At 39.2% G+C, this 21,966-nt stretch overlaps 1 protein-coding gene across 2 annotated transcripts; it reads right to left on the reverse strand.

Annotated features, from left to right (window-relative positions):
- Positions 1 to 2,540: 2,540 nt before the first annotated feature.
- On the reverse strand, positions 2,541 to 16,370 carry YPEL5 (yippee like 5). 2 transcript variants are annotated; one of them, XM_036903610.2, is made up of 3 exons: positions 16,234 to 16,370; positions 4,963 to 5,128; positions 2,541 to 3,476 (listed from the first exon to the last, which is right to left on the reverse strand). In XM_036903610.2, the coding sequence occupies exons 2-3, from the start codon at positions 5,101 to 5,103 to the stop codon at positions 3,252 to 3,254; spliced, it is 366 nt and encodes a 121-aa protein (XP_036759505.1). In that variant the 5' UTR covers positions 5,104 to 5,128; positions 16,234 to 16,370; the 3' UTR covers positions 2,541 to 3,251. The 2 variants fall into 2 exon arrangements, with proteins under 2 accessions (XP_036759505.1, XP_036759506.1); XM_036903611.2 differs by lacking the exon at positions 16,234 to 16,370 and adding an exon at positions 15,072 to 15,682.
- Positions 16,371 to 21,966: the final 5,596 nt, after the last annotated feature.

A 21,966-nucleotide genomic window follows, 5' to 3' on the forward strand; every position in this document is an offset into this window, starting at 1 on the left:
CTCATGATACTAGATGATAAAATGCCTACATGGTAACAAGAAATGAGGTGAATGACTTAGGCACTGCAACGTACCATTAGGCTACTATCAGCCTTCTGACGATTCTTCAGAAGGATCATCTGCTTCTGGACACCAGTTGACCAGCTCAACTTTAAACAGCAGAAAGCAAAACTGTGCATAAAGGAACTTACTGAATTTTTTTTGAATAATCCTTTCAACAGTGATTCTCAGACCAGCTGATAGGTTATCTTTGGAGTTTAGCAAAAATTTGATCTTGGCTCCACCTCAGACCAATCCAGTGCTGGAGGAGGGAATGGGAATATAATTCACTATTCAACAAGCCTTCCAAGTGGTCAGATTGCAGGTGATTTAGAAAACCTAAATACGTAGAGTGATCCCCAGAATCACAAACCCCTTATGCCTTTAATGGTACTTTGGTTATTTCATCCCTTAATATGTTCCAATTTGGGAAGTCCCAGTATTTTAAAATAAAGAAGCCACACATTTACACACAATTTTGGATGCGTATCCACACTAATTTCTTTTAGTTCTGCTTTATTTCTGTAATAACTATCTTCAGATCAGTGCAAGGGCTAGCCTGTTTTTCAGTTTAATCTTGCACTATTCCCAATTCACATCTCCCTAGATTAGAAGAGTTTTTGTTTCATATGGCTCCAGGTGGGAAGCTGGTGTTAATGAGATAAACAATCAGTGGATATATGTTAAAATTGTGAGGTACTTTTAATAACTTGTGGAAATGAACCATCAAAAACATCTCTGAATATTTTACATCAGCAGTTTCCCAATCCTGCCTAATCAAAAACAACCTGTGGACTGATTTAGGCCTGGGCTGGGGTGGGGGCCCAGACTCTCCATTTAAACATTCCATTTGACTTTTACAAATTGGTAAATTAGAACAGATATACTATTTTTCCCCTCCAATCCCAAAGTAACCACTCCAAATTTTAACATATCATTACATAATTACATTTTAATCCAGACTATTCACTTCAGGGTCTCTTTAAATAGAAGCATACATGTTAATTTCAACTTAGGGTCACTCACCTAAAACTAAGATTCTTAAGTCTACGAAGAGAAAAGCTTATTAGCCTGTTACACCCCTCAGTAACCCACTTATCATGCAGTATATTCATTGAATATAGATGGTTAACCTTCCCATCCCAAAGCAAAATCATACCCATTCATGGCTTCCCATCTTAAGTGTTTGCTATTCTATAAATAATCCAATTTGAACGCATCTTCCATATTGCTGTTTTGTAAATTGAAGCTTGTAAAAGCAAAAGGAACTCATTGCTGTGGTACCACCTGCTGTAGTCACCTAAATTAACTTAGCAATATGACATTTTATTTGTTCATATAAACTGAGCTGTAGTTGTGTGTGAGGCAAAATCATCTCAGAGAAGTTATTTGGTAAATTCAATTATCTCCAAGTGTGAATTAGAGTAAATAAGCTAATGTCACCTAATCACTGCCAAATGAGGAAAACTATAGCCACACAAAGGTATGACATACATGTTCATGGATAAAAACTAAGACAACTAGACAAGGATCAGTGGAAAATAAGTAGCAGTATTGCACCAGTGCAAGACAAAATATACTTTATTCTGACAGCAAATGCACATAGTGCTATAGGTAAGGCATGCTAACAGGAATCTGCATGTAATCAAAGGCCAGTATGGAAATGAATGGGAATGAATGCTGTTTCATAGTGTTTGAAGATTTATTCCACGGTGGAGCGATTTTTTTGTTCACTTATCTCAAATGTAGTAGTACACACCTACTTAATCAGAGACCTATGCCTCTAAGCAAGAGCCTAAGGGCAAGTAAGAGAAACCTAACCTTAAATGTACTCAGTCACATCTAATACCAAGGACAGATTTTCCTAAATTTCTTTTCTAGACAAAAACCTAGAGATTGAGCCAACATTCATTCATTCATTTAAATAATTAGTAAATTTTAATGTCATTTATTCCACTAGAAATAAGTAACTAGAATATCTAGCAGTAGTTTGGATAAAGACAATTCACATTTTAATTACTTCATAATGTAGATTTGGGGCTAAAATAACACACCCTGAGTCAAATTTGATTCCTTTCCACTTAAAGGGACCAAGTATAATTTTGACTTGAACTTCTGAGGGAAGATCTGAGAAAATGCTAATTAGAGATCTAGTCCTTTGATGAAATTACTAGGCCCCAGACTTGTCAAAATCAATGCAAAACTGAGGATAGGCTTTACTATTCTGCAAAGCAGTACTTTTACATCAGCTGCTTCATTTCCCTCCTTCTTTTAAAACAGATGCAGATGAAATGCCTTCTACATGAATGAACATTGACCTTCTGTTCAACTGTTTTCTAAATGCAATACTGTGGGTTTAAACAGTTTGCTTTAATATAAATAAAGTAGTATCTTGTATAGTCAATTTAGCTTAAGAGATGAGAAACACTATTATGAAAATTACTTAACAAATATTCTGCTCTTTTAAAAGGTGTTTTTACAAGCAACACAGGACGAAAACATCCAACTATTACTTTATTTATATTACTATGTTTAAGTTACATGGAAAAAACAACCAAGCAGTTTTGCCCATTTCAGGTAAGTTTCCAATCGACACCAATTACATGGTGACAAATAACTAGGAATGGTGACTTCTTTGGGTCAAGACTGACAGGAAGAATGGGCTCTGTTGCTACGGTTCATCTCCAACAAGAATATGGCACAAAGGCCAGCACAAGCCATACTAACACTGAACCTTTAGCGCGCTGGTCACGAATTCGGATTTCTTCTCTGAAGCTAGCAAATCAAGTGAAATAACTGGGTTTAAAAAATTAAGTTTTAAAATAAAGCCCAAATAAGTTTAAAAACCATGCTCTTGACACATTTTCCTTTCAAAATTTACATAAAACACACTTTTACTCTAACAGCCCAGATTTTTTTCCTCACACAGCTTACCAAGTAGTTGCAGATGTATTATTCTGCCTCAAGATGTAAACATAGGGGAAAAAAATTAACAGCATCTGCATCATATTCTCTCTACACTGCTGTCGGATGGAAAACAGAAAATTTAAAAAAAGAAAGAAAGGAAGAAAAAAAGGTTCCATCTTAGTTCTCACAACCTCTTGTTCCACAGTTCATGAATCCGACTCTGATGCTAAGGTGACAGTGTATGTAAGTAGATTTTTGTTTTCAGTGAAGGAGACCAGGGAAAAGACGGAGTTATCTCTTTTTCTTCAAGAGTTATCAGATGGTACATGCTCCTCAAAGCCCTCACTCTCTCGAACTAGAGCACGTTCCAGGATCACACGACCTTCCTTATAACGCTGGCTGTCTTCGGTGGCAAACTCATAGATCCATCCCAGTTTGCTATTGCAGTTTTTGCAGCTCACATCTCGAACCATGTGGCGGCCAGTGAGCATGACCCGGTCTTGAACTTCACTGTACTGCAGGTTAACTACCTAAGAAACATGTGAAAACAAAAGTGCAAAGGCATATAAATTACTTGCCAAAAAAGTACATATTTTGATTGTCTTCTGAAGTTGCTATAATTACACCAGAGCGGTTATGCCTTTAGTCAATCTATCATACCCTTCCCAAGGAGTGATTTTTAGAAGCTGCTATGACAGGTAAATACTAATGCACTGCACTAGACATTCTAATGCAATCATGCAACACTGTACTCGTCCAAGCCACACTATTTATACGTACTAGTTACTTTTGGGTTGTACTGAAGAATCCTTGACTTGGAGTCAATAAAATGTTGGTTTGGGTCCAAATGTTATCATTCACCATTCAGTGAAGAATGTAAGTAAGACTATCAAATATTAAAAAAACCTAGTACAAAACAGGTATTCTATATAATTTGTTACTGAAAATACATTTTATGAACAAACAGACTGGGATAAACTAAACCTACTACAGACCATCCAGTTTTCAAGTAGGTTCAAAGAATCTGTTAAGAATTTCCAATAATTCTCAAAATCCAACAATCCCCTCTGTGCTACACTTTTTGTGTAAAGGGCCAGATAGAAAATATTTCTGGCTTTAAGGGGTCTATGATGTTTGGTGTAACTATTTAAATAGTTCTGTTGTTGTGGCATAAAAGCAGCCACATACAACACATAAGTCAATGAGCATTGCTGTGCTTCATTAAACTTTGTTTACGAAAACAGGCAGCTGGCCTGCCAGTGTACCAACCTCTGCTCTCAACCTAAATAAAGATCCTGGAGTACACACTATCTACTCCGAGGAAAAACTTGTTTCTAAATGGAATAGAGGGGTGTACACTGAGGAAGTTTAGTTGACCTTTTAAGAGCAGTACCTTGGACTAAGTCTGTTTCTTAGCCTAAAAAACCTGGAAACTCAACTTTGCTAGTACACAGAATCACATCAACTCATTGCAAAAAAGCAAGCCAGAAATTGAAGAATCAGGCAGACATTCCTTTGTAAATCAGGAAACTCTTCCTGTTGGAAAAACTATGCAATAAACCAAATCACAATCAGAAGGATGGTTGGTGAACATAAATTAGCGCAAGGAAGTTGGTTAGATGTTCCTTACTCACTTTCATTGACAAGCTATGACACCTTAATGCAGCTATCTCCCTGTAAGGAATGAATCGGTGACATGGGTTTTGGGGTGTCTCAGTGACTTCATTCATAGTCTGTGGAGTCACTACCGAAGTCTCACACTGAATGTTTTCTGAACCAATAGTGACCACCCTTCTATTTTATCATAGACTTTAAACTTCCAAGGTTAAAAATCACATTCTAGTAATGCCTTCCTATGGTGCCACCAAAACAAACTAGTGGACAATCCTCTCTATAGACTGCAGCTCTCATTCTGACTCTCCTTGCTATCTCCAAAGCTCTGAGCAGGATTCTGGTACTGCTGTCAAAATACAACCACTAAAACCACTTAGGAAATGAACTGGTTTTCCCACCAACCTTGTTAAAGAGAAATGCTCTGCCAGTGGCGCCTGTGAACCGAGTGGAGATGAGTTCTGAGCGGTTGGTCAGGATTGTGTCGCAGTTTGCACAAGAAAACAGACGGGTACCCCCGATGTGATCAAGGAAAATTCTGCCCATTTTTTTTTGTTGAAGTTCTAAAAACCTAGGAGCAAATAGAAAAGGATAAGGAATGCATTATGATTTTTTAAAACACTGCTGGTATTTACTTGGTGGGGGTCAGAGAACCATTTCTATACATGTGATCTCTGCTTGGTAGTCCTCAGTATGTGAACCGGCTGACTGCACAGAAGGATCCAAAGTTCAGGCACTGAACAAGTAAATAGGCATACCCAAGCCAAGGACATTTTAGCAGCATGAGCCAAAAAGTAGACACTCTCAGGAAAAGCCAAGGGATGGTATCATTTCTCTTTTGCTTGGTATGAAAAGAATAGGAAGTAGAGTATCAGAAATTGAATGATGAAAAACAGAGAGGTGAGAAAAAAGGTTAAGCAGTAGGTGTTGAACATACATTCTGAACATGTGTAATTTGAGAAAAGATGTAAGGGAAGAATAGCATGACCAAACAAGAATAGAAAAATGGGCAATCAGAAAACTGGAAGGTAGCATGGTTTGAGAGCATGGGATAAGTCTCTGGCACGAGATGCACCTACAACCACGAAGGGGTTATGGCACTAACATAATATTGAGTTTGAGTCTATGAAGCACTTGTACTAGGTGCTTTGCTTATTTCAAAATCATCAGAACTACTCTGTGAGGTTATCACCCCCTTTCACAGATTATCCAAGGTTATTAATTGGTCAAAGTTTACATAGCTTTCAAGTACAGAAAATCATGACTGGAATGCAGTTCACCTGACTCAAAGCCAAAAGTCTCCCATTCCTCTAAGTCTCCTGTAAGGAGGCATACAAGATGATCTAGGCCTGGCAGAAGACTAGGAAAACAACACAGAGTAAGGGAAAGATGAGCCATTATTATATAATTTACTTATAGTTAAGAAATCATACTGATTCAATAAATCATAGAAGTGCTGAATCACTGGGAAATAAAAAGCTTTGAATCTAACTTTTGAAACAAGAATAATCACAGTTCAGTAGGTCAAAACTGAGGAGATTTAATATATGCAACACCTTAAATTCACAGCAATTAATGCCCTTCAACAGTATTTTTAACAATCTAGATATAGTAAAGCATACACTATAACTTTCATTAAAAAAAATTATTCCTGGGTGTAGTCATCAGATCCTGTGTTTTAAATATTTAATATTACGTCTTTAAAATGGCATGTGGAGCTGATACAGCTGCAAATATGAAAACACATCTAAAATCTATGCTTTCAGTAAGAACTATCATCTTAAATTTGGAGAAATTCCATTACAAATTATAAGTCCCACTCCTCCTACCTGTGAACTTTCTCAGCCATTAGGCAGTCCTCGTGTCATTACCACAATGATCACTATGCTTAATAGGAGTCAGAACACAGGAGCTCCACAAGGAATGAAAAACAAATGGTGAATATAATTATGATTTGTATTTAGTAAAAGGAAAGCCAGTGCAATTCACAAGAATGTCAATGAGTAAGTCTTATTTAAGAAATGACATTTAGATTTCTGATTACATTTCTGCAAAATGACAACCCAAAGCAAAACTTACTGCCTATTGTTTCAGCCTTTAAGATGACAGCGTTTAATTTTTCCATAACATGGTATTACATAATGGTCAGAGGTTGCAAATATGAGGCCTGCAGGCTGAATTCATGTGGTGGCATAGGAATACAGCAGCAAACAAGACAATCCTTCTCTCACAAAAGTCATTGTGAATATTTTATTTGGCCCCCACAGTTTTTTACTCTCAATATAAACAGCTGAGCTACCATTTAAACTTTGAAATATTTCATTAGAATTGATAGTTGGAAGGCCATTTCATTTGTTCCGTCTCCACTCTGCATCACATTAACTACTTCACATGTAAGACATTTGCATTTATGATTCTTGATATATAAGGCATTCAACAACCCTGACAGCACCCAATTTTGGTCATGTTTCTTAATACTGGTCACTTCAGAAAGTTATCAACAGCAAAGTTTTACAGTCTCACCTATTAAGACATAGTCTCTGGATTCTGTATTTCTCTGAAACCTAGCATTTGTGCAATGATTTAGCCTACAGCTCGGGCTTCTGGGCTACCTTAAAAGCCAATTTTACTTCAAACTTTTAAGTAGAAAATTCATATTGCAACTTGTGGATAAAGTGAAGGTTCCTGTGGCCAGGATTTTTACCTGGCCCTAGTTGGTTAGCTCACTACACGTGTGGGCAATGTGTTGTTACTGACTCTACATAAAGAGCTCCACCCAGTGCTCTGGGTGACATGGTGGACGGCTACAAGGCTGCAGGAGAGCAGAGACAAGGCTGGAGTGGTGGCTGTGCAGAGGACAGAGAATGAGACAGCTGCGGGGGTACAGAGGCCCAGAGGCAGAGACCAGCTTGCTGTATGCAGACTCGCTCTGAGTGGGCGGGATTCTAGTGACTGACCTGCCACCTTGGAAATCAAGTTGGGTATAAACCTTTCACCCCAAGAACATTCTACTGTCATTTCTTTGGTCACACTGAATCCACAGTGAATTTGCCCAGGGCTGAAACTCATTGGCAAGACAAACTTACTCAACAATAATTCAAGAGTAGGTGTTTTAGAATTGACCATGGCAGAAGCAATTATGGAATATGTACTGGACTTCAAAATGAGCTCTCCCTGTACCTTCTGCCTATACCATTCTATTTTTGTTCAAAATTATAATATAGTTGTGACTGTTCATTACTGGATAAAGGCAAGCTCGTTATTCCTAAATGGGATAAACAGATGTAACATGCCTTTCTTCCCCGCTTCAAATCAGTTTATTTTTTACTTTTACTCAAGTATTTTTACTGGATTCAATTCTATGATTCATTATCAAGACCAAAAATATCTGTGCAGAATCAGTATTCCTCTTTGTGGGTGCCGTTTATATAGTGCTATATATGCACATAAAACTGTAAAATATAGTTCTTATTAGTTAAAAGAGACATAAGCTAGAATGCCATGGAACCTAGCAAAAGCAAACAAAACATCACTTGCTGTTGAAAGTCTTTAGGAAGCAGAAAAACCTGCAGTCATTAGGTTCCAGGTGTTAAGCCTTAGCTTTGCAAGGCTAAAAATGCAACCTAGTACTGACATACATCTAAAGTCTGGAGAGGCTGGTGTCAATTATTAAAAAGCTGAAACACAACACTGAATTGAGCTTCTCTGGACCCCGATGACAGACTGAATTCTGCCTTAGACCTAGTAAGTATTCCGTGTAAACAGCTTATGGGACAATGCACTTGGTACTTTACATACCACATCTAATCTCGGCAATCTTTAAAGTAGGTGTTTATTACCCAACTCTTGAACAGAAAGAAAGATTGTTTTTTCTGAAACCGGCCAAATTGGGATCTTAAGTAAATCTTGCATCACTTCTTTTGATGCCACTCATTCTGTAGTGACCAGAGGGCTGGCAGATTCAGTCTTTCCCCCTAAAATTTACTACGTATGCATCCTGCCTCCATGCTTATCCTACTATATTCCCCATCCTGATTGATGACAATTCCAATCACACACTTTCCTAAACTAGAAATCCCGTCAACTTCTTAAAGAAACTGCAAAATTGATAATACCTCCTAAATCACTTCTGGAGGTCTTTCCTCCCTCCCACTCAACGTCTTAATTCAAATTCTCATCACTTCTAGATAAACTCTTGAGGGCAGGGAGTGTGTATTTTAAATGCAACATTCACAGGCACCACTGCATTTGTGTTAAATTAGACAGTACTATAAAAATAGGACCAAAGGCACATGCTTCAGCCATCTCTAAGAGCTCATAGAGACCACTCTACAAGCTTTGAAACTATTTTCTGACAGGATAAATATAGAGCTGATTCTTAAAAAAAAAAAAATATATATATATATATATATATTTAAAGGAATTTATATACCATAAAATTCAGCCATTTAAGTTGAATGATTTTAATTAAGTTTATAGAGTCGTGCCACCATCACCATGAACCAGCTTTAGAATATTTCCATCACCTCCCTGATACTCCCACAAACCCCTTTGTAGTCACTCCCTCCTCCCACCCTCAGCCACACTGATCTACTTTCTAACTGCTTTTACATCCAGAATATTTCCCAGATATACTAGTCACCTTGCTTGAACTTAGAATTTGAATCCCAAATCTCTTCAGCCACAAATTTCCAGAATATCTTAAAAGTGAGCTTTCACAGATGACTCATGTTCTCTGTGTTGACTACAGGGTTACTGTACCCCCTAAGTAACAAAATGCATGCTCTGCCGTCCATGTTGCAATATAAATTTATAACCAAAATTAGAGTCAAACTCATAATATTTACAATACTTTCTTCCTTTTCAACATTTCCAACAAAAACCAGAATTTAGTATTCTAGCTTCTCCTAGTTACAGGTTATTAAAATCCTTAAGAGGTTTAAATAATTACTCAGTTTGGTGGCTGTTTAACTGGGGGCTTATAAGCAGCTTACTTGAAATTACAGGAAACAATGACATTAACTCAATTCGTAGATGATATACAGAACTTATTTTAGTAACTGTTTTCAATCCCACCTTCACCAAATAGTACATTTAGCTAAATAGAATTTTCAAGATCTATTTTAATAGCAGACTCCAATGAAGCAACCATATTTTTAGGACCTTTACCTTTTTACATGATTTGTAAAAAATGTACAGGAATAGGAATTACAGGATCTGTATGAGAAATAAAGGTTTTTCTCTTTCAGAAATCCATGAAAGATAATGTCTCCAGGAATGTATTTATTAAAAAAAAAGATATTATGGACTCCACATAAATTTCCTACTTTGAGTCCAGATCAGTAAAACAGTTTTCCAAAAAAGAGTATTTTTTTTAAAATTAAGACTCAATTTTTTTTAGAGTTTTAGGTTCACAGCAAAACAAGATAGTGATTTTCCATACACCCCCCCTGCCCCACCCACGTAAGGCTTCTCCATTATCAACATCTTCCACCAGAGTGGTACATTTGTTCCAACAGATGAACCCACATTGATACATCATCACCACCCAAAGTCCATAGCTCACATCAGCGTTCACTCTGTGTTGTACATTCTATGAGTTTGGACAAATATATAATGCTTTGTATCATTATGGTATGACAGATTATTTTCACTGCCCTAAAAATCCTCTGTGCTCTGCCTATTCATCCCTCCCCCTGCCAACCATTTTTACTGTCTCTGTATCTTTGCCTTTTCTAGAATGTCATGCAGTTGGAATCATATGTGTATAGTCTTTTCAGATTGGCTTCTTTCACTCAGTAATATGAATTTAAGGTTCCTCCATTCCTTTTTAATGACTTAATAGCTCATTTCTTTTTAGTGCTGAATTTTTCAATTGTCTGATGTATCAGTTTATCCATTACATACTCAAGGACATGGTGGTTGCTTCCAAGTTTTGACAATTACGAATAAAGCTGCTATAAACATCCATAAGCAGGACTCTGTGTGGATATAAGTTTTCAACTCCTTTGGGTAAATACCAAGAAGCACAACTGATGGATCATACGGTACGTCTAGTTTTGTAAGAAACCACACTATCTTCAAAGTGGCTGTAGCATTTTGCATTCCCACCAGAAATGAATTGAGAATTCCTATTGCTCTACATCCTTGTCAGCATTTTGTTGTTGTCAGTGTTGTAGATTTTGGCCATTCTATAATAAAGCCCAGCATATCAATAATTTCATTCATGGATCAAGCCTTTAGTTTTGTATTTAAAAAGTTATTGTTGAACCTAAGATCATCTAGGCTTCTGTGTTACCTCCTGCAAGTTTTTTTTTTTTATAGTTTTGCATTTTACATTTAGGTCTGTGATCCATTTTGAATTAACTTTTGTGAGAGGGATATAACGCCTTGCCTTGACCCAGTTTCTTGCATGTGGATATTCAGTTGTTCTACCACCATTTACTTAAAAAGAGTATCTTTGCTCCACTGTATTGCCAAGCTCCTCTTGTCAAAGATCACTTGACTATATTTATGTGGGTGTATTTCTGGGCTCTCTATTCTGTTCCATTGATCTATTTGTCTATTCTTTTGTTATTATCACAACTGCTTTGATTACTGTTGTTTCTAGTCAGTCTTAAAGTTGGGTAGTGTCAGGCTTCCAACTTTATTCTTTGCCTTTGTGTTAGCTATTCTGGGTCTCCTGCCTCACTACAGAAACTTTAGAATCAGTTTCCTGATACTCACAAAGTAACGTGTTGGGATTTTGATCGGGATTGCACTGAATCTACAAATCAAGTTAGGAAGAACTGACATCTTGACAACAGTGAGTCTTCCTATCCACGAATATGGTATATCTCCCCATTTATTTAGGTCTTCTTAATTTCATTCATCAGTTTTGCATTTTTCCTAATATAGGTCTTTTACACACTTTGCTACATTTATACCTAAGTATTTCATTTTTTTGGATGCTAATGTAAATGTATTATGGTTTTAATTTCAATTCACTTGTTCATTGCTGAGATTGGTATATAAGTTGTATGCATTAATAAATTAAATAGTTATCTTGTTCATTAGTTTGGCTCACTGCTAAACGTTTTCCTTAAAAGCAAGGGTCAGCAAATAAGTAAGGACTATATGCAAAATTCAGCTTACCAACTATTTGTTGGCCCACAAGCTAAGAATGGTTTTTATACCTTTCAACAGTAGGGAACAACAAAAGATTATTTTGTGACAAATGAAAACTTTAAGAAATTCAAATTCCAGTATCTATAAATAGTTTTATTGGGACACAGTCACTCATTTGCTTATACATGCCTGCTCTCTCACTATTATGGCAGAGTTTTAATAACTGCAACTGAAACCTATGGCTTGCAAATTTCACAATATTCACTATGTGGCCCTTGACAGAAAGTAGGCCAATCCTTACTTAAAAACGGTTTCAACATTAAAAATCTCTTTATTTAGAAAGCAGTCTTCTCAGAAAATGTAATTTTGGTTGACATTCAGGTTTAAGGATCAATAGGCATTATTTGAAAATATCACTTTAATTCTGCTCTTTTCTTGTGGGTTTTTAGCTAAAACTTTTTAACTTTCTGTAATCAGTGGGCATATTAAAGTTCAACTATAAAAAGATTATAGAAAAAGAGAATATATACCCAGCTACTACCTCCTTCTCTCCCCACCCCTAAGATTTAAACAATGTAGCCCAGATCCTTGAGCTTGGGAGTCAGACAACCCAGGTTCCTATCTCAGCTTCGCCCCTTAAAACCTACTGTAAACTTTGGGTAAAGTATCCTCCCTTTCTTCACCTGTAAAATGGTAACAGCTGTATCCATTTCTGAGTTGTGAGAATTAAATTGAGATAACGCATTCTGAGAACAATGCCTGGCACACAGTAAATGCTGAACAATAGTAGATGCTGTAAAATTAGATTATTTTCCTCCGCATTCCCAGTCTTATTAGAGATGACAAAAGCAAGGCCACAATTTGAAACAGTAACAAGTGGCTTCATATCCTGTTAATTACTAAAGCACTAAGTGACCAGGTGACAGAAATTACAAATAGGAGGAAAGTTAGAAACCTTCTGAAAAGCATCTCAAATTCTTGGTGACACAGTTCTAGGTCTTAAAAATAGGAACTTATCCTTTGTGTAATTAAGAATCCAGTTCTGATTTAACTCTGGCAGGTAGAATTCTTGGGAGGAAGGCTCACACTTTCCAGTCCTAAAAATACCAAGGATAATAGTAGTTATTGATTTGCAAGTCTAAGGACCCTGTGATGGGAAAACGCAATTCACAGACTTTTCCTTTATAAAGGAATTATTTCCTCTAGGTATTTCCACAGACCACAGAACACAACATTACCTGAACTATGGACAGGTTGAAAGGGGCTTTTCCACTGCACCAGAAGGTGGTGCAAATTCAAGTACAAAGACTTTTCTGCATGGAACTGAATGTGCAAGAGCCTAGTGCAGAAAAGGTTAACGGAATTTGCCCTTCCAAGGGAGGTGGTGTTTTGCAATGGTTCTGCTAAAATGAAAACATGTAGAAGCATGCTTGCATAGTATCTGGGTTTCAGTCTCTTCTGTCTCCAAAACAAAGGACCCATCATAATCCAAAGAACTTTTAACAGCGCTGGGTTAACTATAACAATTAACATTTAAAAGTAGTGTCATCTCATCTACTAAAGGAACATAAACTGTTGATCTGTAAAAACCAATTTTCCAATTTTTTGCACAAAATCTTTCACCAAGCTAAGGTTACTGTGACACAAGAAAGCTGTACTTTACTCCTGAAAATTCACTTGGATTAACCAACCAGTTTCCTGTGCTGTGTCAAAAGATGCTCCGATTGTGGACTCGGGTCTTCAATTGTTTGTATTTTTGTTCTTGTCCTTCAAATAATGCTTTTGATTTTGTTAAGCATTTTCCCGAATTTATTAGGTTTCTATACTTATTTAATCATCACTAGAAATAAGACTAGTGCAGAGCTCAGTCAGTCAGTTCAACAATCTGAATTGGTAATCTCCCCAAAACATCTTTGGGCAAGACAAATTCAAGATCTCTCATTTGTTGTCATTGTAATACCATGCATCAAAAAAGCCTGTAATTGGATGGACTGAACCTGTAACTTATTGACTGGTTTCCTGATTCAGGTGTTAAGTAGCTAAGTCATGTCACAGTTAAGGTTTGGTCCCTACATTACCTAGACATTACTGCACAGGACTACCAGGGAAACTAGTATTGATTCATATAGCCATGTAGGCACCATAAAACCTAAAATGATAATCTGGGCAGAATTATTCTTAGGACTATCTTCATATCTCATGAACATATTTAAGACTAGATCATGTCTCATTGACTATTTTTTTGGAGGGTAGTAACTAGTTTAATCTTTACTTTTTATACTATTTTGGCCTTATTTCCTTTCTCTTTCTATTGTTTCTAAACCTTTTTCCTGTCACCTACCACTTGAGCAGTGCAAAAGGCAAGTAAGTCCAAGGGAAATTCCTCAATGATCCAACCAGATATTTTAGAAGCCACGTGTTCACTTTACTAACGTTTTTAGAAAAGTTAAGATCCAATTTACTTAGTTGCCCTGTATAGACTTAAGTAATTTACTTGAACACATTTCGTCATGTCATGGTTCTAAAGTTAAAAAAGTCAGTAGGCCTGTACTGGGCAATGAGCTGGTTGAGGATGTGATAAAGGCAGATATGAGTCCTTTTCCAAGAAGTGTACATTGTACCTAATGTACCAGTACATACCCAAGAAGGTAATGGGATACACGGAAAATATTTTGCATGCCAAATTCCACAAGCTACACCTTCTAACCATTTGTAAATGCTTCAGGCCTCTGTTTTCCTTAGGCCTCTGTCTGCCCAATAGCAACCCAATTTTCTAGTAGTTGTAATCAATATCAATCCACTTCAGAATGCTTCCTACTTCACTCTTACTCATTTTTCACTACCCCATTTTTTAACTCTTAACATTTCATAACTCATTAATATTTAACTTTGCACTATTACTCAATTTCATTTGTCTATAAGTTTCTAGAGAAAACATTAAGTTCTTTGTTAATTTCCTTCTTACCTAACAATACAAATATGCAATAAACTTTTAGGAAAAGAATCAAAGACACTTCACATCTGGCACAAATATGTACCCTGGAAACACTTAATCCATTTCGGTTGTCTGGTGGGACGAAGCTGCAACAGTGTACGTGAGGCTGTGCAAAGTTAGCCAATAACCTATTAACCCCAGTTATTTCACCGCCAAGTCTTAACTTTCCAAAAACACAAGGTTAGCTAGCCTGAGGTTACTTCATGTTTTCCATTTGTCAAGAAGACCTGGAATAAAAATCCTCATAGTACCGACAAGAATCTGTAAACAGAAAAAGTTTAAAAATAAATGAGCTGTACACCTTCCCAGATTTTCTTGATCGGGGGATTAACAGATGTCAGGATTAAACAGACCTATGTAGTAGTTCAGTTTTCTAATTCCCACAGTTCCTAGTACTCATTGTCCTACTTACCTACGTAAGAGCGTGGAAATGGGGTGCAGAAGCACGCCGCACGCCTAGCCTCCTTCGAGCTGGGTCAGTAAGGACGCCGCCTGCCGCCGGGCACCGGGGACCACGAGACCGCCCGCACTGGGTCAGTTCAGCCCGCAGCGGCCCAGTACAGCGAGCGCCCCGCAGCCCCCGCTGATTGCGGGCACGTGACGCCGCGGGCCAATCGGGAGGGGCCGGGGCCGGGCACGAGCGCCGCGCGGCCTCCCTCCGCACCACAAACACGGGCCGGAAACAGCTGAGCGGGCGGCGGCCCGGGATCCCGCAGGCCTGCCGCGCCCCGCGGCGTGGAGAGCCAGACGGCTACGTAACAGCCGCACCACGCCGTCCGCAGGCGGGCGGTACCCCTTCCTCGGCTCAGGGACCAGCAGGGGAAGAGGGCACGGAGACGGGCATTCACCCCGCGGGGCAGAAAACAAAAGCCGACACCGCTCCCCGCCCGCTCAGCTGTGCCAGTTGGCCCGGTATGTGGCCCTTTTTTAAAGACAAGCCATACCGTGGCGTAATCACGGCTCCGCAACTTGGGAGTCGAGTTCCGACTTCACTCCGAGGCCGGGTAGTGGGAAGGCGCCGAGGAAGCAGGCCTCCCCAAGCGCCCCCCACCCCCCAAGCGCAGAACCCGGCGCGCGCCCCCGACACCGCGGCAGGGACGCGGCCGTGGGGGCGGGGCAGCCCAGACGAGAGTATCGCCAACCGAACTGCCTGAAGAAAGAGCGCCGGAGGCCTCCACTACAACCGGCAGCACCTTCGAGCCGGCGCTGAATGGGAACGGCCGGGACGACAGGGCGCCGGCGCCGAGCTGCGGGGTCGCGGCTGTTGTGATCGCGCTGGTTGCCCGGGCTGCGCAGCGGGGGCGGTCCGACGGCAGCCGCGGCGCCAGGGCCTCACAAAGAGGAAACGACCCAGGGAGTCGCACCGTAAACCCGACGCGGGGGCCCGCCCACATCGGCCGGGGGCGGCTGCGCGGAGACCCCGGGGGGGGGGCAGCGCGGCGAGGAAGAGGCTCTTCCTGCCTGGGTCCCCCCACCCGCCCCGGGCCGATCCTCGAGTGCTTCGAAGCCGTCGGCCCGGAGGCCTCCTCAGTCCCCTTAGGACTCCGAGCCCATCCCCCGCTCGCCGCACTCACCCCGAACCGCTGTGAGATTAGCGACCGCCTGCGGCTCCTCGCTCCTCAGCTGGGACGAAGCCCCCAGTCGCCCAGTCTCGGGTTTAGTGAGGCCCGGACTTGGCCCCGCCTCTCCCTGGTTGGGCCTCAGCGTCTATCACACAGCCTAGCTCCGCCTCCCGAGCAGTCGGCAATTCCGGTTGGCCCAGTACGCCCTTCGTTTATAGGCCACGCCCCTCCCGTCACCCTGCCCCTTCCGCTGGGGCCAGCCCTTTCCCTGTTTCACCCTCCCCCACTCCCGCTCGACTTCGCTTCGCGGCCCAGCCCCACCCTGCAGTCGCAGACCTGGGGTGAGCCCCCGGCCGGTCGCCCCTCCCCTGACCCAACACCTCGGACACGTACAGCCAATCAAAGAGGCTTACTCTGCCCCCTCTCCGGAGGTGGCCAATGTGGAGAGACTTAGGAGCCACCCCCTTCCCAGCTGAGAGCACACAACACAGCATCCACGTGAGTCAGCTTCTTAAAGGAGACTGCCCCGCCTTCCTAATTGCTGCCTCAGTGAGATATCTCACGTCATTGGCGTCACCTGGTGAAGGATAAGGCCTGCTTCCTGAGGCCCAGTGATGACCTGAAACAGGTTGTTTTCGTAGGCAAAGCAGGTGCCTACGTAGCTCAAATGTACCGAGTAATTTGGAGACTGCGTACTCTTTCTTGCCCCTCCTTGTAGAGGGTCACCTTTTATTTACAAACCCCAAATTCTATGAGTGTGAACATATAGGAACTCCCGCAGAACATACGTGAAAAATAGGATTTATTTCAAGTGTACCTGTTTTTATTTACAGCTCCCTAAGTTTTCTCCTGGTAGTCGAAGTGATGATCAAAAAGATGAGAAAATTCAGTCTTCTACATGGAGATTTTCTGCTTCAGAGCCTAAAATTTGTTTGTTGAAAAGGGTAGCTGTTCTCTTAATTCTCACCAATGCTTAAATGGAAGGTTTTGAGTCTCATTCCAGTAGAATTTCCCAGATAATTACATTAATGACCTTTGGCTAGTTTTCAGGATGCAACATAAATATTTGATGATGCCTGTTTCTCAGGACAAAATGCTAACATTTGAGGTTAATCTACAAGGTGTTTAAAGCTATCTGTAGTGGGATAGAGGTTTTAAAGCAAATCCTAGCATTTGATTCCTCATCAATAGCAAATTCACCTGTATTTTCTGTCAGTTCTGATAAAAACCTGAACATCCAAGGCAAAAGGATTAATTATCTTTTGATAAGTGAGTTTTCCAAGAGATAAGGCAGTTTTAAAATTTTGTTTTTTCTCCTCATTCTTTTGTTTTTAATTAGCTGTAATTACAAAAGTAACATATGTTCATCATAGGAAGGTTATATGGCCTCATTTCGTAAGAGATCTCTGTTCTCTGCCTACAGTTTTTAAGTCTATCCTGTTCTCCAATGAAATGAGTATAAAACCATATTGCACCTCATTTTTCAACTTGCTTTTTTCACTCAATATATTTTGGTCATTTTTCTCTAGCAAATGCATCTTTTATCTACAAATTTGCCATCTCTCTAGGTTTTCCATAGTATGACTTCACCATCTTTACTTAAACATAATTTTTTCTGATAGGCATGTGGATGCCTTCAGTTTTTTACTATTAAAAATACTGCTGTAACGAACACCCATGTTCATCAATAAAATATGTGTCGAGTATTTCTCATTATAGTCATTTGAAAAGGACATACAATGCCTAAACCCAAAGGAGTTTTTCTCAAAGTGAGCACTAAAGGTACCAGGTAAAACAATGGGGAAAATATTTAACACATACAAAAAAGTAGTTACTGTTCTAAGTGCTTTCAGATTGTTAACTCATTTAGTTTTTCGTAACAGTCCTCTGAGGTAGGCATTGTTATTCTCATTTTACAGATGAGTAAACTGAGACACACTGACTAACCTGTCCAAAGTCACACAGTAGAGTTATTGAACACGATCTTTGTGGAAGAAAACAATGAACATATTTTGGAAAAATTAAATGATGGTTATGTGCAGAATCAGAATCCAAATATAAGGGAAGGAGGGCAGATTCAACTTTAACAAAATGGCTGTATGGGACAGAGTGATTGTTTATAGGTGGATTAAGAAGAGAATTTTCAAAGATTTATCCTAGGTGACTGGTAGGTGATGATTTCCCACTCTAGAAATGGGGTAGTTGGGAAGGTTGATTTAGGGTGAAAGATGGTGGGTCTGAGCTGTCAGAGGCCCTGCCCTTTAGAAATAAAGAATATACAGTTGAAGGTAATATAACAACTATGGAGGAGAAAGGAAAAGAGATTTGAAAAATACCTTGTTGGGCTTTTGGTTACAGTTGTGTTATACACATTAATGTAATTTGGAATAAATTGGTACTTTATAATACAGAGACTTTCCCATAAAGAACATGGTGTGTTTCTCCATTTATTCAAGTGTTCTTTTATGTCTTGCAGTAAAATTTCATAGTATAGTTGCCTTCCTTTAGGTTGTTCATACATCATCTTAGGGTCATCTTTAGGTATTGTGTATTTTCTGGGGATATTATGGGCTGAATTGTGTTTCCCTGCATCCAAATTCATAAGTCCTAACCCAGGTACCTCAGAATGTGATTGTGTTTTAAGATAGGGCCTTTAAAGAGGTGATTAAATTAAAATGAGATTATTAGAGTGGGCCCTAAAACAATCTGACTGGTGTCCTTATTAAAATAAGAGATTAGGATATACAGTGGGACACTAGGGATGTGTGTGCACATGGAAAAGACCACGTGAGGACACAGAGAGAAGATGGCCACCTGCTAGCCAAGGGACGAGGCCTCAGTGGAAACCAAACCTGGGGACACGTTGGTCTTGGACTTCCAGCCTCCAGAACTGTGAGAAAGAAATTTCTCTTGCTTAAGCCACCCAGTCTGTGGTATTTTGTTGTGTTGGCCCTAGCAGACAAATACAGGGGGTTACTAGGAATGAAAACTACTACTATTATTTATTTACTATAACTCTAATTGGTTACTTGCTATTTTGTAAGAAAAGATAATGATTTTGTAGTTTATTTTCTGAATTTTCTGGATAGAAAATTCTTCTGTCTGAAAATGAAAATAATTTTGCCTACTTATTTCCAGTCATTTGCCTTTTATTTCTGTTGAAATGTCTTTGTATATATATCTGTGAGTACATGTGTGAATCTTTCTATCAAAAAAATGTTTAGATTTTACTTGTTCATAAAGTTTCTTTTTTAAATGAAGAATGGGTGTATAGTTTTATCAAATACCTTCTTAGTTTCTGAGATAATCATATTTTTCCCCTTATTTTATTTCCTTGTATTATATATTACAGTAACCTATCTCTAACATTAAAGCAGAATTGCATTTTGGGATAAAAGCTCCTTCATCACTTGACATGTGCTAATTCTGTTCTTCAGTGCATAAAATCAGAAACCTGGGTACATTCACCAGTGTGTCCTGCTTTATGCTGGTTGCTGACTATACTTTTTGGCTGAAACTGTTGACAGGCCCCAAATGAGTGATTCATTATTTCTTCCTACATCACCTCTTTTCTTGGCACTTTCTCCAGTGTTGAATGAAAGACAATTTCTTTTCCAAAGCCTGAGGGACACCTATACCTGGAGAACACCTGGATCTCAAAACTCAGGCTGTCCTTAACTGAATCCACATCACTTCTCAACATCAGAGACACACAACAAACATCTCCTTAGGCCTAGGCTTGTCGCTCCCTTCTTGTGTCTGCTCACAGACACACTCACCCTGACTCCTGCAATTGCTCCAAGTATTTATCATCTTCCTCTTGTTGGGATCCTACATACAAGTGATCTGCCTCACATCCAACACCATGGTTTAGACTCATGTAACCTCTTAGGATACCTTGTCTATCTTTTCCCTTGCTTTACATGACCATCACATTCATTACCCCCTCCATTCTGCTGCCTGGAATGTAGATGCTGCCTGAACCACAGGGACTAGGAATGGTGGCAGAGCAGCCAGCTGGCAAGAACATGGATTCTGATTGCTGCATAGAGTAGAGTGGTCATACTAGCCTGGGGCTGCAAGTTTTTTACTTTAACCTGAGCTCAGGAGAATTCTGGGTAATTTGAACAAAATAGCTCCTTTAGGGAGAAACACATATATGTAACTAAAATCACAAATTAGTACTTAACATAAAAAATAATAACTTTTTCTGAGTTGCAGCCCTCCCACTTTACCAAAAACTGTCTCAAAGTTTACTGATCATAAGATTCAGCCAAATCACTTTAGACTGTGCAGGGTCTTTGTGATATTTGAACTCATCAGTCAAACATTTATTCTTCAAACTTATTCTTCACTTGGCTTTGGCAGTGAAGTGGTAACCTGTGGCAGAGAGAATAATTACCACCCACCCACCCGCTCCAGCCATCTATGTCTTGATCTCCAGAACCTGTGAATGTCACCTTACATAGCAAAGTGAACTTTGTAGGTGGGATTCATTTAAGGATCTTTAATGGGAAGATTATTTTGGATTATCCAGGTGAGCCCAGTGTAATCACAGGGGTCTTTAGGAGAGGTGGCTAGCCAAACAAGCACATGAAAAGGTGCTCAACATCACTAAGCATTAGAGAAATGTAAACTAAAACCACAATAAGCCATCACTTCACACCCATTAGGATGGTTACTATAAAAATAAAAAACACCCCAAAAACAAAAAAATTCAGAAAACAGAATATTGGCAAGAATGTGGAGAAATAGGAACACTGCCACTGTTGGTAGGAATGTAAAATGATAAAACTGCTATGAAAAACAGTATGACAGTGTCTCAAATGTTAGATAGAATTATCATATGATCTAACAATTATACTACTGGATACATACCTGAAAGAATTTAAAGCAGGGTTTCAAAAGGATGTTTATATACCCATTTTCATAGCAACATTATTCACAATAGCCAAAGGTAGAAGCAATTTGAGTGTCCATCCATGGATGACTCATTTTATATACATAAAATGGAATATTATTCAGCTTTAAGAAGGAAAGAAATTCTGACACATGCTATGACATAGATGAATCTTCAAGACATTATGCTAAGTGAAATAAGCGCTAGATACAAAAGGACAGATATTGCATGATTCAGTCATATGTGGTATCTACCATAGTCAAATTCATAGAAACAGAAAGAACTGTGGTTACCAGAGGCCAGGGGGAAAGGAAAACACATTGTTTAATGGGTATAGAGTTTCAGTTTTGCAAGAAGAAAAAGTTCTAGAAATTGTTTGTACAACTATATAAATATACTTAATAATACTGAAGTATACCCTCAAAAATTAAGATGGTAAATTTTATATGTCGTGTATTTTATCATAATTGAAAAAACAAACCAGGTTCTAACAAAAAAATCAGCGAAAAAAGGAAGTAGGAGAGTTAAAGTCAGAGAAGATGTGAATATAGAAGCAGAGATTGGAATAATGCAGGGTCATGAGTAGTCAGAAATACAGGCAGCTTCTGGAAGCTAGAAAAGGCAAGCAAACAGATTCCTCCCTATAGCCTCCAAAAGAAACACAACTCTGTTGATACATTGATTTTAGCTCACGAGACCCATTTTGGACTTGTGATCTCCAGAACTGTAAGACAATAAATTTGTGTTGTTTTAAGCTACTAAGTTTGTGGTAATTTGTTACAGCAGCAATAGGAAATTGATATATCATTCGATTTTCCTAAAGTTTTATTTTATATTGAGTTTTC

The sequence above is a fragment of the Manis pentadactyla genome, chromosome 2 (genome assembly GCF_030020395.1).
Source record: "Manis pentadactyla isolate mManPen7 chromosome 2, mManPen7.hap1, whole genome shotgun sequence".
NCBI classification, from domain to species: Eukaryota; Metazoa; Chordata; class Mammalia; order Pholidota; family Manidae; genus Manis; species Manis pentadactyla.